This window comes from Giraffa tippelskirchi, chromosome 7, assembly GCF_054371585.1.
Source record: "Giraffa tippelskirchi isolate mGirTip1 chromosome 7, T2T-mGirTip1v1.2.pri, whole genome shotgun sequence".
Classification (NCBI taxonomy): Eukaryota; Metazoa; Chordata; class Mammalia; order Artiodactyla; family Giraffidae; genus Giraffa; species Giraffa tippelskirchi.
The window spans coordinates 16,140,304-16,156,672 of record NC_137281.1 but is presented as its reverse complement, the minus strand read 5'-3'; the positions used below and the strand labels follow the sequence as shown (position 1 = coordinate 16,156,672).

Here is a 16,369-nt window from a genome sequence, read left to right as displayed (position 1 = left end):
ATACTGTCATCTATTAAGTGTACAATAGTATTATATATAAAACAATTTAAAAATACTTTATTGCTAAAACATATGCTAACCATCACTTGAACTTTAAGTGAATTGTAATCTTTTTGCTGGTGGGTGTTGCCTTGATGTTGATGGCTGCTGATTGATCAGAGTGATAGTTGCTGAAGGCTGGAGTGACTATGGCAATTTATTAAAATATAATGAAATTTGCTGCATCAATTGGCTCTTCATTTCATGAACAATTTCTATATAGCATACAGTGCTGTTTCATAGCATTTTATCCCTTTCAAAATGGGAGTCAATCCTCTCAAACCCTGCTGCCACTTTATCAACTAAGTTTGTGTACCATTCTAAATCTTTCATTGTCATTTCGACAATCTTCACAGCATCTTCACCAGGGGCAGATTCCATCTCAAGAAACAGTTTCTTTGTTCATCCGTAATAAGCAACTCCTCATCTGTGAAAAGGTTATCATGAGATTGCTGCAATACAGTCACATCTTAGGCTGCACTTCTAATTCTAGAACTCCTGCTATTTCTACCACATCTGCAGCTACTTCCTTCAAGTGAAGTCTTGAACCCCTCGAGGGGTTGGAATCAACTTCTTCCAACCTTTTTTAATATTGATATTTTGATCTCATCCTGTAAATCACACTGTTCTTAATGGCATCTAGAATGGTGAATCCCTTCCAGAAGGTTTTCAATTTACTTTGCCCATCTCTATCAGAAGAATCATATATATGGAAGCATAGCCTTAGAAAATGTATTTCCTAAACAATAAGACTTGAAAATCAAAATATTACTTGGTTTCTGGGCTGCAGAATGGATGTTGTATTAGCAGGCATAAAAACAACATTAATCTCACTGTACATCTCCATTGGAGCTCTTGGATGACCAGGTGCATTATCAATGAGCAGTAATATTTTGAAAGGAATCTTTTTTTGTCCGAAAGAGTAGGTCTCAATAATGGGCTTAAAATATTCAGTAAACCATGTAATCAGATGTGCTGCCATCCAGGCTTTGTTGTTCCATTTACACAGCACAGGCTGCATAGATTTAATGTAATTGTTAAGGGACCTAGTCTTTTCAGAATGGCAAATGAGCATTGGCTTCAACATGAAATCATCAGATGCATTAGCCCCAACAAGAGACACAGCCTGTCCTTTGAAGCCAGACATTTTCTTCTCTGTAGCTCTGCAAGTCCTAGATGGCATCTTCTTCCAATAGAAGGCTGTTTCATCTATATTGAAAATCTGTTGTTTAGCGTAGCCACCTTTGTTAACTATCTTAGCTAGATCTGCTGGATAACTTGCTGCAGCTTCTACATCAGCACTTGCTTCTTCACCTTGTACTCTTCTGTTATGGAGACAGCTTCTTTCCTTCAACCTCACGAACCAACCTCTGCTAGCTTTTGTTGTTTTTAATTTTTTGACTGCACTGCATGGTATGCGTGTGTGCTCATTTGCTTTAGTCATGTCCAATTCTTTGTGACCCAATGGACTGTAGCCTGCCAGGCTCCTCTGTCCATGGGGATTCTCCAGGCAAGAATACTGGAGTAGGTTGCCATGCCTTCCTCCAGGGAATCTTCCTGACCCAGGGATGGAACTCATGTCTCTCATATCGCCTGTATTGGCAGGCAGGTTCTTTACCACTAGTGCCACCTGGGATGCTCACTGTGTGCCATGTGTGATCTTATTTTCCCAACCAGGGGTGGAACCTGCACCGTCTGCATTGGAATTGCTGAGTCTTAACCACTGGACCACAAGGGAAGTCCCGCAGTCTGTGCTAGCTTTAATCTTTTCTGCTGCAGCTTCCTCACCTCTCTCAGCCATCATAAAATTGAAGAGAATTAGGGCACTGCTCTGGATTAGACTTTGGCTGAAGAGAATGTTATGGCTGATTTAATCTTCTATCCAGACCACTAAAACTCTCTCCATAGCAACAAAAAGGCTATTTTACTTTCTTAGCACTCATACTTTACTTAGTATTCACTGAGTAGCACTTTTAATTTCCTTCCAGAACTTTCCTTTGCATTGACAACTTGGTTAACTTTTTGGTACAAGAGGCCTAACATTTGACCCATCTCAACTTTCAACTTGCCTTACTAAACTTAATCACTTCCAGTTTTTTATTTAAAATGACAGGTGTGCAACTCTTTCTCTTTTTTTGGCTACACTGCATGGCTTGTGGGATCTTAGTTCCCCAACCAGGGATTGAACCCCAGCTCTCAGCAGTGAGAACATGGAATTCTAAATGCTGGACCACCAGGGAATTCCCATGTAATTCTTTCACTTAAACATTTAGAGGCCATTGTGGGGGTATTAATTGGCTTAATTTCAGTATTGTTGTCTTTCAGGAAATAAGGAGACCCTAAAAAAGGGAGAGACAATTAGGGATGGCTGATAAGTGGAGAAGTTAGACCACACACAACATTTATGAAGTTTGCTGTCTTGTATGGGCCTGGTTTGTGGTGGTGGTTGTTGTTCAGTCACTAAGTCTTGTCTGACTCTTTACGACCCCATGGACTGCAGCACGCCAGACTTCCCTGTCTTTGCCCCCAAACAATTACAGTAATAACATCAAATATCACTGATCACAAATCACCATAAAATATAATAATTGTGAAAAAGTTTGACATATTTCAATAATTATCTAAAATATGACCCAGAAATATGAACAAATGCTATTAGAAAAATGGCACCAACACTTGTTAAATATAGGGTTGCCACAAACATTCAATTTGTAAAAAACAAAAATACAGTATCTGCAAAGCATGATAAAGACAATAAAACAAAGTATTCCTGTACTGTTAAGTCTATTGATTGGTACTTAAAAAAAATTTTAAAGCATTTTTCAAAGTATTTCAAAAAATATGTCATTTAAAAAAAACATACATTGGAACCTCCCTGGTGGTCCAGTAGTTCAGAATCTGCCTTGCAATGCAGGTGACGCAGCTTCCTTCCCTGGTGAGGGAACTAAGATTCCGCATGCCATGGACCAACTAAGCCTAAGCATCACAACTAGAGAGTTTGTGAGCCCCACTGATCCCAAATGATGTAACAAAGATCCCACATGCCGCAACTAAGACCTGATGCAGCCAAATAATTTTTAAAAACCATACATTATCTCTAGATAAAACCAAAAGTGTGTGCCTTTCCCCCCTAATAAAGTGATTTGTGTATTTCCTCTTCTCAAGAGATTTTTGTCCGAATAGCTTTCATTGTTAAGTAGAATGTGTTCAAGGACAAAAACATTTAAAAGACTGAGGGAGTATTGATGAAATAAGAAAGGCAGGAACGGACTTCCCTGGTGGTCCAGTGGTTAGGACTCCGCATTTCCACCACAGGGGGCGCAGGTTCTATCCTTGGTCAAGGAACTAAAGATCCCACACGCCATGCAGCATGGCAAAAAAAAAAAAAAGCAGAATGTTGATAGCTCTTGCATCTGGGTGATAAGTACATAAAGGTTCATCAAACTATTAGTCTCTGTTAAAAAAAAAGACACTTCCTTCTGCGAGTTTGCATGGCTCTTAAGAGAAGGCCAGCACTCCTGAGCATGGATGGTCTGCAAGACCAGGCCCTGGCAACCACACCGGCCTCACTCTCCCCAGCTTTCCCTGTGCCTCCTGTCTATACTCTCTCTGCTCCAGAGACACTGGACTTCTGGGCCAGTTTCCTCCCACCCAAGAGCTCTGGAACCTACTTTCCTACTACCTGGAAAACTCTCCTCCTTCCCTAGTCTGGTTAGTGAGTACCCATCCTTTAGATCTGAGAACAAACATCACTTCCTCTAGGAAGTCTTTCTTGAAAACGCTGTCCAGGCCAGAATTTTACTTTATCTTGTGGGTTTCCTTCAGAACATTTTAGCAAGTTTTAATTTTACTTGTAGTGAATAACAATAGCCAACATTTAATGAGCACTTACTCTGTGTCGGGGGCTAACCTAAGGACTTCAAGGATATCTGCTCATTTGATTCTCTCAAGGCACAGAAAGAGGAAGAAACCTACTCAAGTTCACATGGTTGGTAAAGGGACTGAGGCAGGACCCTGTCAGTTTGATTCCAGATCTGACATCTGAACTGTTCTCCTCTGCTCCCTTCACATGATGCAAATAATATGCATCTCCCTACCAGACTATTTAATTCCTCAGTTATAGATATTCGGTGGCATAGACTGAATTCTGTCCCTGCCTCAAATTCATGTGTTGAAGCTCCAACCCTCAATGTAACTGTATTTGAAGACAGGACCTTTACAGAGGGAATTAAGTTAAATGAGGTCCTAAGAGCAGGAACTTAAACCAATAGGACTAATATCCTTCTTTCTGTCTTAGTCTGTTTGGGGTGCTATAACAGAACACCATAGACTGGGTGAAGTGAAGTCGTTCAGTCGTGTCCGACTCTTTGCGACCCCATGGACTGTAGCCTACTAGGCTTCTCTGTCCATGGGATTTTCCAGGCAAGAATACTGGAGTGGGTTGCCATTTCCTTCTCAAGGAGATCTTCCCGACCCAGGGATTGAACCCGGGTATCCACTGTAGGCAGATGCTTTACCATCTGAGCCACCAGGGAAGTCCCTCATAGACTGGGTAGATTATAAACATTTATAAAATTTATTGCTCATAGTTCTGGAGGCTAGGAAGTCCAAGATCAAGGCACTGGCATATTGGGTATCTGGTGAGGGCCCACCTTCTGGTTTGTAGATGGTGATCTTCTCACTGTAACATCACATGGTGGAAGGGGCAAGGGAGCTCTCTCTGAAGCCTCTTTTTTAAGGGCACTAATCCCATTCATAAGGGCTCTACCCTTATGATCTAATCACTCCAAAGGCCCCATCTCCAAATATCCTCACATTGGGGATTAGGCTTCACATATGAATGGGGGGAGGTAAACAAACATTCAGTTTATGGCACCTTGTAAGAAAAAGAGACAACAGTAGTGTGTGTGAGCAGAAGCAAGGCCGTGTGAAGACACAGGGACAAGACAGCTATCTGCAAGCCAATGGAAGGACTGAGGAGAAGTCAACTCAGCTGACACCTTGATTTTGAACGTTCAGTCTCCAGAACTGTGAGAAATAAATTTGTATTGTTTAAGGCACCCAGTCTGTGGTATTTTGTTATGGCAGCCTAAGCAGACTAACACATTTGGTCTCTTCTTGTTTGCCATTATATGCTTTGTACTAAACACCATGTCTATCACATAGTAGGTCCTCCAAAAATATATACTTTGGTGTCACCACCTTCCTTCACCCTTTCCCTCCCCCAGCCCTCGTTTGACTGCCCTTTTTGGGCTTTTATTCCTTACACTTTCCATTTGGTTCTGGAAAGATATGTTGTAAGGTCTCATTCCTTTCTAGAATCTTAGTCTTTTCAAGATTTTGAAGGGGCTAAGTCCTCCTAGGGTTTGGCACAGGTGGCATGTGCTTTTGAAGTTTCATAAATATTTGATCAAATGCAAGTTTTCTGACCCCTAAACATGAGCCCTGGTTCAAGACAATCTGACTTCTAAGCTTCATCTCTACCTGTGCTTGCATACTGAGCCTCAAAAATAAACATGGCCTTGAGTTTCCCCAGAGGTCAAATCTTAGGTAAAGTCCATCATGCTTTGAAAAGTACAAGGTCGTTTTGATGCCTGTTATGAGCACATGTGCAGCTGAGTTGAACTCCTGAGTCTTAGTCATCTGCCTGGCTCCAGCTGGACTTCGTGCTATCCCTCAGAAATACTAAGTTCACTGCTCTCTCAAGGGCTTTGTACTTGCCACAGGAGAATACTTCCCCTATATTTTCCCATCGCAAATATCTGGACTTAATTTTCAGTGTCTACACCAGAATTAAGGCAGGTGATGCTGATTACAAGGAAACAACTCAGTTTCAGGGCACTGCGGAAGAGAAGAGATGCTGTAGTTATATTAGTTCATTTAATCCTCTTGACAGTCCTAAGAGGTATTTACTATCATTAACCCCACTTTACAGATGAGGAAATTGAGGCCAAGACAGGTTAAGTAACCTGCTAAAGGTCTCATAACTAGCAAGTAGCAAGGCCAGAACATGAATCCAGGCATACTGGATCCAGTGTCCAGCTTCTTAACCACAAGGTTCTCTGCTTCTCAACATAAGTGTAGTTAGCATAGGACCTGGCATGGGATCGCTGTTCCATAAGCCATAGTTATTTCTCTACTTATCCCCTGAGCCCCAAAGCTGCAAAGAAGCAAAAGGGACAGAATTCTAACCGCCGCCCGAAACCGTTGGGCTTGGCTCCCTCCAGTGGGGCCAACCTATCCACCATGCTATGCTAGCAAGGATGGTGGGAGAAGAGAGCCGGTCGACCAACCTCAGAATGGCATGATGTGTCAGCACCAAAATGCTGCCTAATCAGAAAGTCCGCTAGCCGGGTTCTAACCCAGGGCAAGTTAATGGCAGGGCAGAGTAATGGGTCATTCTCTTTACGGTGGCGGTTGGTACGTGAAGTACGCAGTTAAATCCTGACTCAGCTGACTGTTAAGGCGTCAATGAAGCATTGACTGTCCACGCTTGTGTCTTCTGTTTCCCTATACTCCCGGATGGGGCAGGGTGCGTTCTGCAGCCAATTAATCGTTCAGCAGGGCAAAGGGCGGGAAAGGAGAGCTACCCACAAACATTCAAAGCCTGGCTGCCTCCCCACCCCCACCCCCACCCCCGCCCCGAGCCCCCATCCAATCACACTCATTTCTCCACAGATTGTAAGGGGTTGAGAGAAAGGTGAAAAACTTTGCAGTGAGAGTTACTCAGGATGGCAAGACAGAAGCAAGAAAGAAGTGATATCCCTAAGCCCTTCCTTACAGAGGGAGCCTCCAAGGTGATGCAGATGAAGGAGGTTCAGTCTATAGAGGATGGGACTAGCAATCTCCGCAGCTAAAAAGCCTTGAGGACCAGCTGGTGGGTGAGATCTCAGCCTTAGAGGCCTGAAGCCTAAGTCCGCAGACCAATCAGACTTAAGGCCTCCTCAGCACAGCGCAGGCCAGGTGAGCTAGAGCTTGGGCTCTGCAGCCAATCAGTGGAGGTCGCGAGGCAGAGGCGGGGACTGAAGGGCGAAGGGAGGGTGGGGAGTGGAGCTGTCGCTCGCTCGCAGGCAGCAGCCAGGAAAGAGGGTGTGGCCAGTACTGCAGCCAATCGGCTTCTGCCTCGGATTCCCTGCGGGACCAGCGAGCTGTGCACGCGGTCAGGCTTCGCTCCAAGAGCCTCGCGCCGCTCCACTTTCTAACGGCCACTCGGATTTGTGCCGCCCTGAGTGAATGTGAGGCTGAGTGGGGAGAGGAACAGGGGCTGAGTCAGTAAGCATCATGGATTTTCTTACTTTTCTTCGGGCTTGGACCTGGCCGAGGTAAAGCTGAAGTATGGGGGCTTGAGTGGTTGTCGTGAGGAGGAAGATTGGGAAAGAGGGGTGAGGGCTTTGGCCTCTAGGGACGCCTTCTGCACTGAAGAGGCTGGAAATGGGGTCTCTTGAGCACCGTTGGGCCCAGCTGGGCAGAAACCCGGCCAGCATGTCCTATGAATTGGTCCGTGGTCCCTGAGATAGCCTGATTTGGAAATGTGTTGTGGGGCAGTTGTAGTCACTTGGAGCTCTGTGTGGGGTCACTGGCCATGAGGTATGGCCTCTGAACCATCACAGGTTGTCTGGACTCTGGACTGAGCCTGGATCTGGTGACTAGAAAGGTCTGTGACTCTCCAGAGGTTACTGGGAGTCTTTGACTAAGAAATGAAACTAATGAAGAGCACTTGAGAGGCCTTCTGGAGTTTCTGGATCCAGCCTGGGCTGAGAGTGAGTGTTGATGAAGTCAAAAGCCCAACAGGAAGTTGTCAAGAGTCTTTGCATCCTGGCTGTGCCAGGAACATGTGGCTGCAAGGCCTTGGGAGTGGGGAGGTCTATGGATTCCAGCTTGAGGTATTCATGGAAGATTTTCCAGTACTGGGTACAAGTTGGACAACATGGCCAAGAGGTTAGGCCCGTGGTTTTCTGGAGGTTCCAGGAAGAGGAGGGTGTCTCTGAATTCCAGCAGGTTGTTTGCCCTCCATGAAGTATTATTGACTTGTGGTGGCTCTAGACAGAATCAGGATTGAGTTGTGTCTGGGGCCTTTTAGTCCCTGTCCCCATTTTTTCCCCCAAACTGTTTCTGGTCATTTCCAGAAGCTATCAGGTTCTAAGCATGGGGCAGGGTCTTGGGGAAGATGGACGTTGTATTGGACACAGGAGGAAGTAGATTTTTATACTTACAGTGCAGGAGGTTGATATCTAATTTCACTCAGCTGTTCAAGTTCTACAAAGTATTAAAGCTTTCAGGGTGCTTTCATGTACACCCAGAGTTCTCAAACCAAGGGTGTGGTGCAAGGGGGTAGTCTATGAGTGGATTAAAGGGTCTATGAGCTCCTGGAAATAATTGGAAAAACTGTATGTGTATTGTTGGGCCCAGGGGTGGGGAGGTGAGCAGCCACAAAGAGGAGAAGTGGATCCTGTCCAAGGATGTTTCAGAGCAGTCTGTGACTCTCTTGTCATTCATATGCAAAATGGTATGAGAAGCTACAATTTTCTGATGTAAAGAGTTGATTTCATAACATACGATTTTAAAAAGGATAGTGACCCCCTGAGAGGTTAACAACTACGAGAATAAAGCAGGCCCCCCTATTGTTTATTAGGCAAAACTAGAAATGGGAGATTTTCCCTCTTCTCCCCACATCTGGTGTTAGCGCACACTTCAAGGTGTTTCACACACTAGCCTGCCTGTCCAAGCTCAGTCTACATGCCCCTCCCACCACCTATTCAGGGCCACACCATTCTGAAGAGTATAGATCTATAGGGTTGAGGCTCGTGTGAGCCTGGGTAGTGGACCATTTGGACCAGGAGATCAGGGGTTTTGAGTTCCCAGAGTATGGTCTAGAATTGGGAGGTACAAGTGGATACTTCCTAGATACCTGATATCTCCTCAGCCCAAGGGGAGGGACACAACTAGAGGACGGAGTGGCGCCCTCTGTCTGGACTTGAGGCAATATGGATATTCAACACTGGTGTGGAAAGTAGTCCCTGTGAAGAAGTTGAAGGTCTCAGAAGAGTTAGCCCCAAGTTAAGGCTGAAGAAGAAAGATGTCTATTGTGAAGATGCAGTGGAACCTAAATTGTTTTTATTTCTAGTCTGGTTCTTTTGCCACTTAATCTACAAAAAGTGTGCTATAACTGGGTCTCTATGACCTAGATTCAGCTCACCTGCCTATTACTATATCCAGATCTTGGGTTATGTAGAACATAGATTTAAGGGAAGAAAGAAACACATTCACTCTGTGGCATCTCTTCCCTCGTATGTCTTGGATGTACTTAACTAAAGAATGGACACTTCAAGTTTTCTGTAAGGTTTGGGTAATTGGTTTTAAGCTGCATAAAATGTGGGGAGTTTAATCACCTTAATTTTCAGAAAGCGATGTTTCTCTGGGAAGAGTGGAAAGTTCATAGAACTTTCCTAAATTGAATCTTGTTTAACCTGACTTTGGAGGTACTCAATATTTAATACATGAGACAAAGGGAGTATTTTTCATAAAACAAATAAGCATCCCTCTAATTGGCATATTCTGATGGTTTATTTAGCCTTTTTTTTTAAGAAGCAGGTTCTTTTTAAAAATTAATTTATTTGGTTGCACCAGGTCTTAGTTGCATCACACAGGATCTTTCGCTTTTCCTTGTGGCATGCAGGATCTCTAGTTGTATCATACGAACTCTTATTTGCAGCTTGTGGGATCTAGATCCCCGACTAGGGATCGAACCCGGCCCCTCTGCGTTGGGAGCACAGAGTCTTAGCTACTGGGCTACCAGGGAAGTCTCCTGATGGTCTAAGTTTTAATTATAATATTTAGAGAGAATCTGTACTATTGTTATTTTGACATTTTTTACATCAAGCTGAGTTGTGCTTGAAGGGGCTTGTGGTCAAGTATATCAGTAAGAATAAAAGATATCCGATTTCAAACTTTATTTAGTAATATAAATATTATAAAGGACTGAGAGGCAAAAATCATACCTCCTTTTCCCACATACTTCTCTTCCAATTATATCCTATGTAAACTCTCCTACCTACTCCACTCTATCCCAAGAGGCAGGCTTGTGTCCACAAAACCTGTGGTTTCCTGGCTCCACCCCAGAGAGACAACTGCAGGAGATTCCTATTGAGTCAGCCTGGCAAGTGGAGGGTGGGCAAGGTTTCTGAGACTGTGGGGGAAAGAAGAGAAAGAAGAGAAACACAACATTCCCTGGTGGTCCAATGATAAAGACTCTGCACTTCCAGTGCAGGTGACAAGGCTTCGAACCCTTGTTGGGGAAGTTCCTCATGACTTGTGGCCAAAAAAAAAAAATAGAGAAACAGTCAGCAGTGTGCTTACCCTTCCAAGTCAAAGTGCTACTTGCTTCTGCTGTCACTGCCCAGTGAAAGACGGTTTGGACTGTGCAGTCAAGAATGTAGGCAGGAAGAAGGGCTGAGGGGTAGAGGGCCCAAGAGACACCTCTAAGGAGGCAGTCTCTAAAGGGATATCCTTAGGTGAGGGTAGACACCAAGTGGGAGGGAAGGATGGGGTTTCCCAACCTTGGGGGCTTTAGTTCACTGAACGGGGAGTCCCCTCACCCCTTACCCTCCCTGTTAAGTTTCCTGAAAGCCCGTTGGCACTCCCTGTCAACTGCATTTGGATAAGAAAATACTAGTCTTTGAGCACAGCCTCCAACTCTTTTGTACATCAGTGGGCAAACCACCAGTGGGGGAGCTGAGTCATGGGCACATGCTGTAGGCCTGGGAAGTGAGGGGGACCCCACTCCACCGGGTGATGACGTAATCTTCCAGGCCCCTATACCTACACTTGGGGTTTCTCCTTTGTGGCTTCCCCCACTTATTCCAATCCTCAGAGAGTGTGTATTTCTATGTGGGAGGAAGGATGTTTTCCCTCCATATACATACATGTCAGGGATTGGTGTTTTTCTAATGTCCAAGTCAAGGGTCTTTTATATGGGTATTTCATGGGTCCCTGGGTGTGGTGGTGTGAGGAGTTAGAAAGCTTAGAAATGGAAAATATTTAACGACCAGAGTAGCAAATGAATACAACTTCCCCATTTGCATTTTCCCTTTCACTCTGACTCATCTTCCCCTCTCCCCACACTATTATTGCCCCTCCACTGGCCCCACCCATTGGCACACCCTGTCTGATCTAGGAAGGGATAACATCTGCTTGCACCCAACCTAGAATGAGAGGTAGAATGAAGGTATGTTAGGTCTCAAGAGAGAGTAGAAGGATGGTCTGAACATTTGGGGGTCCTGAAGCCAAAAGGTGAAACAGGAGTTTTAGAGACATAATATTTGAGTCTAGGAGGGAATCATAATCTAAGAGAGAAGCCTTGGGGAAAGCAGACTAGGTCTTGTCATCAGATCAGCCTACCAGTGCCTGACTTCTTACTCTTCTAGTTATTTATTAGGCATATATGTCAGGCACATATCGTAAGCTATCTAGCAATACCTGTTCTATGCATGAAAAATCTGCAAGAAATAATGAAATAATAAGAAACAGAAAAAGAAATGTGAATCTCTCAGACCTCATCTTTTCCCCAGGTTAAGGAGTGCTAAAGTGTGAAAAGAGGGCAAATCTCCGAGGACCTTCACCCCCTGGGCAGGAAGTCAAAGAAACCCCGAAGTCCTGATTTCAGAGAAATGTCATTTGTCATCAGCCCAAGAAAACGAGTTTTTCTCTTCGAAGACCACCGCAGGCCCTTCCTGGGGTTGCCCCCTTCAGAGCGTGATGGGAGGATCTGAGTCACTCACACACCCCGTCCCCAGTGATGGCCCAAATGACCTGGGTCATTCCCACAGAGGAGTGGAGGCTTCCCAGTACCAAGTCAAAGAGAGGGAGGAGGAGGCAGGCTTTTGGCCCTCTTTCGCTCTCTTCTTAGAATCCAGATGTTTCAGTCCTTTTTACTTTTGAGGTAGTATAAAGAGCTTCCAGCTGCTAGAGCTCTGTTGACACCTCTAAGAAACAGAACTAATAGTATTTGAATGATGCTATGTACCGAGAAACCACTTTCACATACATCATGTCATTTCATCTTCACCCCATCTCAAAATGAGGTAGGCAGAGCTTATCCCTATTTCACGGATGAGGTAACTGAGGCTCAGAGAGGTGACTTGCCCAAGGTGACTCAACTAGTAGGTGGCAGAGATGAGAGTCAAATGCAGATCTGATTATCCCAAAGTTCTTATTGCTTCAGATATACTTCTTTGACTCCAGAAATTCACAAATGAAATAAGAAGACCATAGGTCAGGAGGCAGAACGCTTGGGTTCTGGAAGGAGAGGAGTGGTCTTTCCTGGAGGGGTGAAGCACAGCCAGGGGTATAAGACCACACCCCTTGGGGGACTGTGGCAGACTGATACTTGGGACACCCAATGGAAGACTGTGAGGTCAGGGGCGGGGCTAGCTCCAGAGTAGGGGGGCCAGGAGCCGCAACAGCAGTTCAGAGCATGCGGTGTCCAGGAGGAAGCTACAACCGGTGAGTGGTTGCTTCTCCCCATCTAAGACTTTCCTCCCATTACACTCCTCTTTCTGTCCACTTCCTGCCAGCCTGTAGCCCTCCCTGTGAGGTGTCCAAGTAGTAATTCCTCCCTCCTATGGGGTCTGAACTCAGGTTGAGCCCACACTTAGGAATATGCCTGCTGGGCTCTGGGACACTTAGGTCTGTCTCTTTGTATCTGCGTTCCCAGTTCTCTTCTTAAAAGCCAATGTGGTGGTTTTGATGTGTGACAAACTTCTGCCTTGTTGGGTTCTGTCTTTCTAGTCTTCATTTTTGGCTTAAGAAAAACAAAACTGAACCGTCTCCTTATCCTTATCTTTTTTTTTTTTTTTTCTTATCCTTATCTTGAGAGGAAATAGCCTCTCCCTCCATAGTTTCCATTTCCCTTTTGCCTGCTTCCTCTGGGGTCAAAGCCTTCTCCGACATCTCTCCATCCCTGGGTGAGGAGCCTTCTCTCCTGTGGGTTCCAACCTGCTCTCTTTATCTCACTGCATGGGAGCTTTTGGTCACTTCCAGTTCCTTCTCTGAGGATGGTTTCTAGAAGTTTCATCCTGAGGGAGATGATCAGTTGATGCTTTGAATCTGCTTTCTGCAGCTACAACCCCATCCTGCTGCCCTTTTTTCTTCTCAGGCCCTCAGCTCCACATGACAGGCTTGCAGGAGGAGGACACACTAACTTTCTAAACTCCCATGAAGCTGTGTCTGGCTCCATCCCTAACTTACAGGGCTGACTGGGTTTTGTGGTGATCCTGTCTGGAATGAGAGCCGGGGCCTACTCAGGGGTCTTTCCCTGCAGACGAGCTTGGAGAAGCAGAAATATCAGTGTCTGCTCTCCCTTAAGTCAGACATTGCCAACTGGCAGGACCCATCTATCTACTACTTGAGATAGCCCTTTAAGTCCTGAATTTGGTCTAATTTCCATTCTCACCACCTCCACCCCTGCTATGATTCTGAACAACCTCAGGTTTTCTCTTGGGTCAGTTTATCTGCTCCATTCAGGACAGAGAGCTGATTCAAAGTCAGCAACTCACTCTTTCTCCCCTCACCTCCACAGGCTTGAGTATGCGGTTCCTCCCTCCCCTTTTCACCATGGACCCTACACTGTGGCCTTTCTCTCAGAACCTCTGAGATTGGTACCCAGGCAAGGCACAATGCCCCTGTCCCCAACAAGACTGCCTAGTCCCTATGCTTCTGATCGGCTGGTACGGCTAGCAGCCAGGCTCCGGCCAGCACTATGTGATACCCTGATCACAGTGGGGAGCCAGGAGTTCCCTGCCCACAGCCTGGTGCTGGCAGGTGTGAGCCAGCAACTGGGTCGCAGGGGCCGCTGGGCTGTGGTGAAAGGCATCAGCCCTTCCACCTTTGCCCAACTTCTGCACTTTGTTTATGGGGAGAGTCTAGAGCTGCATCCTGGGGAACTGGGGCCCCTTGAGGAGGCAGCCAGAGCACTGGGGGTGCAGTCCCTGGAAGAGGCATGCATTAGGGCTCGAAGGGACATGGCCAGAGAAGAGCTGGGTCCAGGGCTGAAGAAACAACAGGAGGAGATAGAGAAACCCACAAGGGACTCGATGAGAAGCGTGGGGGCCTCTGGGGAGAAGCAGAGACCAGAGAAGTTTGTTAGGGCTGGTGGGAAAGAGCAGGAGACGTTGCACAGGCACAGGCTGCCAGGAGAGAGCCCTGAGATGGCAGAGGCAACTCTGGAGGGTCCAGGGGAGCAGATGAGACCAAAGGAGAAACTCCACCAAGCCCTTGTTGGCCATGGCAGAGTAGGTAGGAAGCAAGAAGTGATCATGTGGTTGAGGGACAGTGCAAGGGGCTCTGAGGAAAGTCTGCGGGAGTTCCCTGGCACCCTTCCCCCAGCAGGTTCCTTCCAAACTGGCATCACCCCTAGGCCTTGGTGGGCTGAGGCCCCTTGGTTGGGGGAGGGCCAGCCTGCCCTGTGGAGCATCCTTCTGTTGCCGCCCAGATATGGCACTCCCTTCTCTCATAGCATCCCTATGACTGGAGCTTGGCAAGAGGTCTGGCCTTGGGACCAGAGGTGAGTTGAAGGGCTTATGGAAGACCTCTGGCTGGGAGGGAGTGGCTCAGGAGAGGCAGCAGTGATGGGTGGAAGGGTACCACATCTCTTATCTCTACCATACATTTCCTGAGTTGAGGTAGGACAAGAAGCTGTCACCACAGGGCAAGCCAAAGCCCAGTCCCCACAGAGGACTTATGACTCCTCCCTCCCCAGAAAGGGATCCACAGGATCCCAGGTGTAACCAAGGCTGTAACTCTTCCCCATCCCACCCCCAGGATCCCACTGTCCTTGAACCTCCACAAAGGCCTTTGGGGCCAGAACCAGTTGGCCTCCTCCAGCCCCACCACAGGTAAGCCCCTCACTGCCTGGCATGCACCCTGTAACACGGTCTCTCAGCTGGGACTGAGGCCGGGGCTCCAGGAGTCCAGCCTGAGCAGGGCGCCTGCTTCACTCTGTTCCCTCCAGGTTCCCTCCCCCAGGGCCCCACACAGCTCAGCCCTGGGGAGACTGAAGAGTCTGATCAGAGGCACACGGGTGAGTAGGGTGAGGGTGCTTTTGGCTCAGCGCTACTGTAGCCCCAGCCTGAGCGTTCCAGTGACCCGGCTCTGGGAATCCCAGCCCTGCCCTCCTTTGCCTTTTGTTCCCACAGGTGAACTTGCAACCTGTGTGGGTCATGTCGGCACCGCAAGCCATCCATCTCACCAACATCCTCCCCCACCCACTCCTGCTCGGTCTCGGCCCTATTCTTGTTCTGTCTGTGGGAAGAGGTTTTCACTCAAACATCAGATGGAGACGCACTACCGTGTCCACACAGGTATGGGCGCTCTGCCCTGTGCAAACTGCTTCCTTCCAAACTCCAGTGGGCCCGCTCCTAAGTCCCTCTGTGAGTGCCGTGCTCCCGAGCAACAACCTTGCCCAGCTGCCCCTACCTACGCCTAGGCGAGCCTTCACTCCCTTCTTCTTTCCTTCATGAGCCTTCCCCTCCACCTGCCCTAGGAGAGAAGCCCTTCTCCTGTAGCCTCTGTCCCCAGCGCTCCCGGGACTTCTCAGCCATGACCAAGCACCTGCGGACGCACGGGGCCGCACCCTACCGCTGCCCTCTGTGCCAGGCCGGCTGCTCCAGCCTGGCCTCCATGCAGGCGCATATGCGCGGCCACTCGCCCAGTCAGCTCCCGCCGGGATGGACCATTCGCTCCACCTTCCTCTACTCCTCCTCCTCGAGGCCGTCTAGGGCCTCGACCTCTCCCAGTAGGCCCTCTTCCTCCACCACCTGACGGGGCGTCAGTAACTTCTTTGGCTTCAGCCAAGCTTACAATTAAAAAGTGAAAGACGGGCCGGCGAGCAGGCTAGGCTTCTGATTCCGCACCGCGCCTGCGGCAGCCTAGCAAACTCAGCTCTAAGAAGCGCCGCGAGAAGAGCGCCAGGAGCCCTCTCCCAGACGGCCTCGGGCCGCGGACCTGGGCCAGAGAGCCCCTCTGGGGTGAGGGCGGTGAAGTTTGCACGAGTGACGGTTAACTGTGCGGGGACTGGCGATTCATCACCAAAATAAAAAGAGTTTCCTGTGCTCTCCTCTCGGGACCAGAAAGTCGAGTCCAGATTTTCGTCTGCGCGCGGGGGGCAGCATTGCCCCTAGTCCTGTAGCGGCCCCTGGTGGTTCAACGTGGCGGCCACCGCCTCCGTCTCCCGGGGCTTTTGATCCTCCCCTCGAGGCAGCGGGCCGCGAGGACAGGGTGGTGTCCAGACCGACTTCGCAGCAAGCCCTGTGTGGAAAGTCTGTGAGAACCTAAG

At 47.6% G+C, this 16,369-nt stretch overlaps 1 protein-coding gene and 1 long non-coding RNA gene across 16 annotated transcripts; one reads left to right on the top strand and one right to left on the bottom strand.

Annotated features, from left to right (window-relative positions):
• Positions 1-637: 637 nt before the first annotated feature.
• Positions 638-6,993, bottom strand: LOC145515788 (uncharacterized). Its single transcript, XR_014061011.1, has 2 exons — positions 6,821-6,993; positions 638-5,880 (listed from the first exon to the last, which is right to left on the bottom strand). It is a non-coding gene; the product is annotated as an uncharacterized LOC145515788 (long non-coding RNA).
• A 257-nt stretch (positions 6,994-7,250) lies between these two features.
• On the top strand, positions 7,251-16,166 carry ZBTB32 (zinc finger and BTB domain containing 32). Of its 15 annotated transcripts, none has more exons than XM_081516942.1 (7): positions 7,251-7,311; positions 11,607-12,119; positions 14,552-14,599; positions 14,857-14,930; positions 15,047-15,115; positions 15,231-15,395; positions 15,578-16,166. In XM_081516942.1, exons 2-7 carry the CDS (start codon positions 12,115-12,117, stop codon positions 15,853-15,855), a joined length of 639 nt encoding a protein of 212 aa, XP_081373068.1. In that variant the 5' UTR covers positions 7,251-7,311; positions 11,607-12,114; the 3' UTR covers positions 15,856-16,166. The 15 variants fall into 15 exon arrangements, 13 of the variants coding, with proteins under 13 accessions (XP_081373068.1, XP_081373067.1, XP_081373069.1 ...); XM_081516941.1 differs by having other exon boundaries at positions 7,251-7,361; XM_081516937.1 differs by lacking the exons at positions 7,251-7,311; positions 11,607-12,119 and adding exons at positions 12,507-12,540; positions 13,616-13,702.
• The last annotated feature ends 203 nt before the right edge of the window (positions 16,167-16,369 follow it).

Coding starts and splice junctions, on each gene's coding strand:
- ZBTB32 (XM_081516932.1), top strand. CDS start 13,506: ATGATTCTGAACAACCTCAGGTTTTCTCTTGGGTCAGTTTATCTGCTC. Junction 14,600..14,856: donor GTCTGGCCTTGGGACCAGAG/GTGAGTTGAAGG, acceptor TCCCACCCCCAG/GATCCCACTGTCCTTGAACC. Junction 15,396..15,577: donor GCACTACCGTGTCCACACAG/GTATGGGCGCTC, acceptor CACCTGCCCTAG/GAGAGAAGCCCTTCTCCTGT.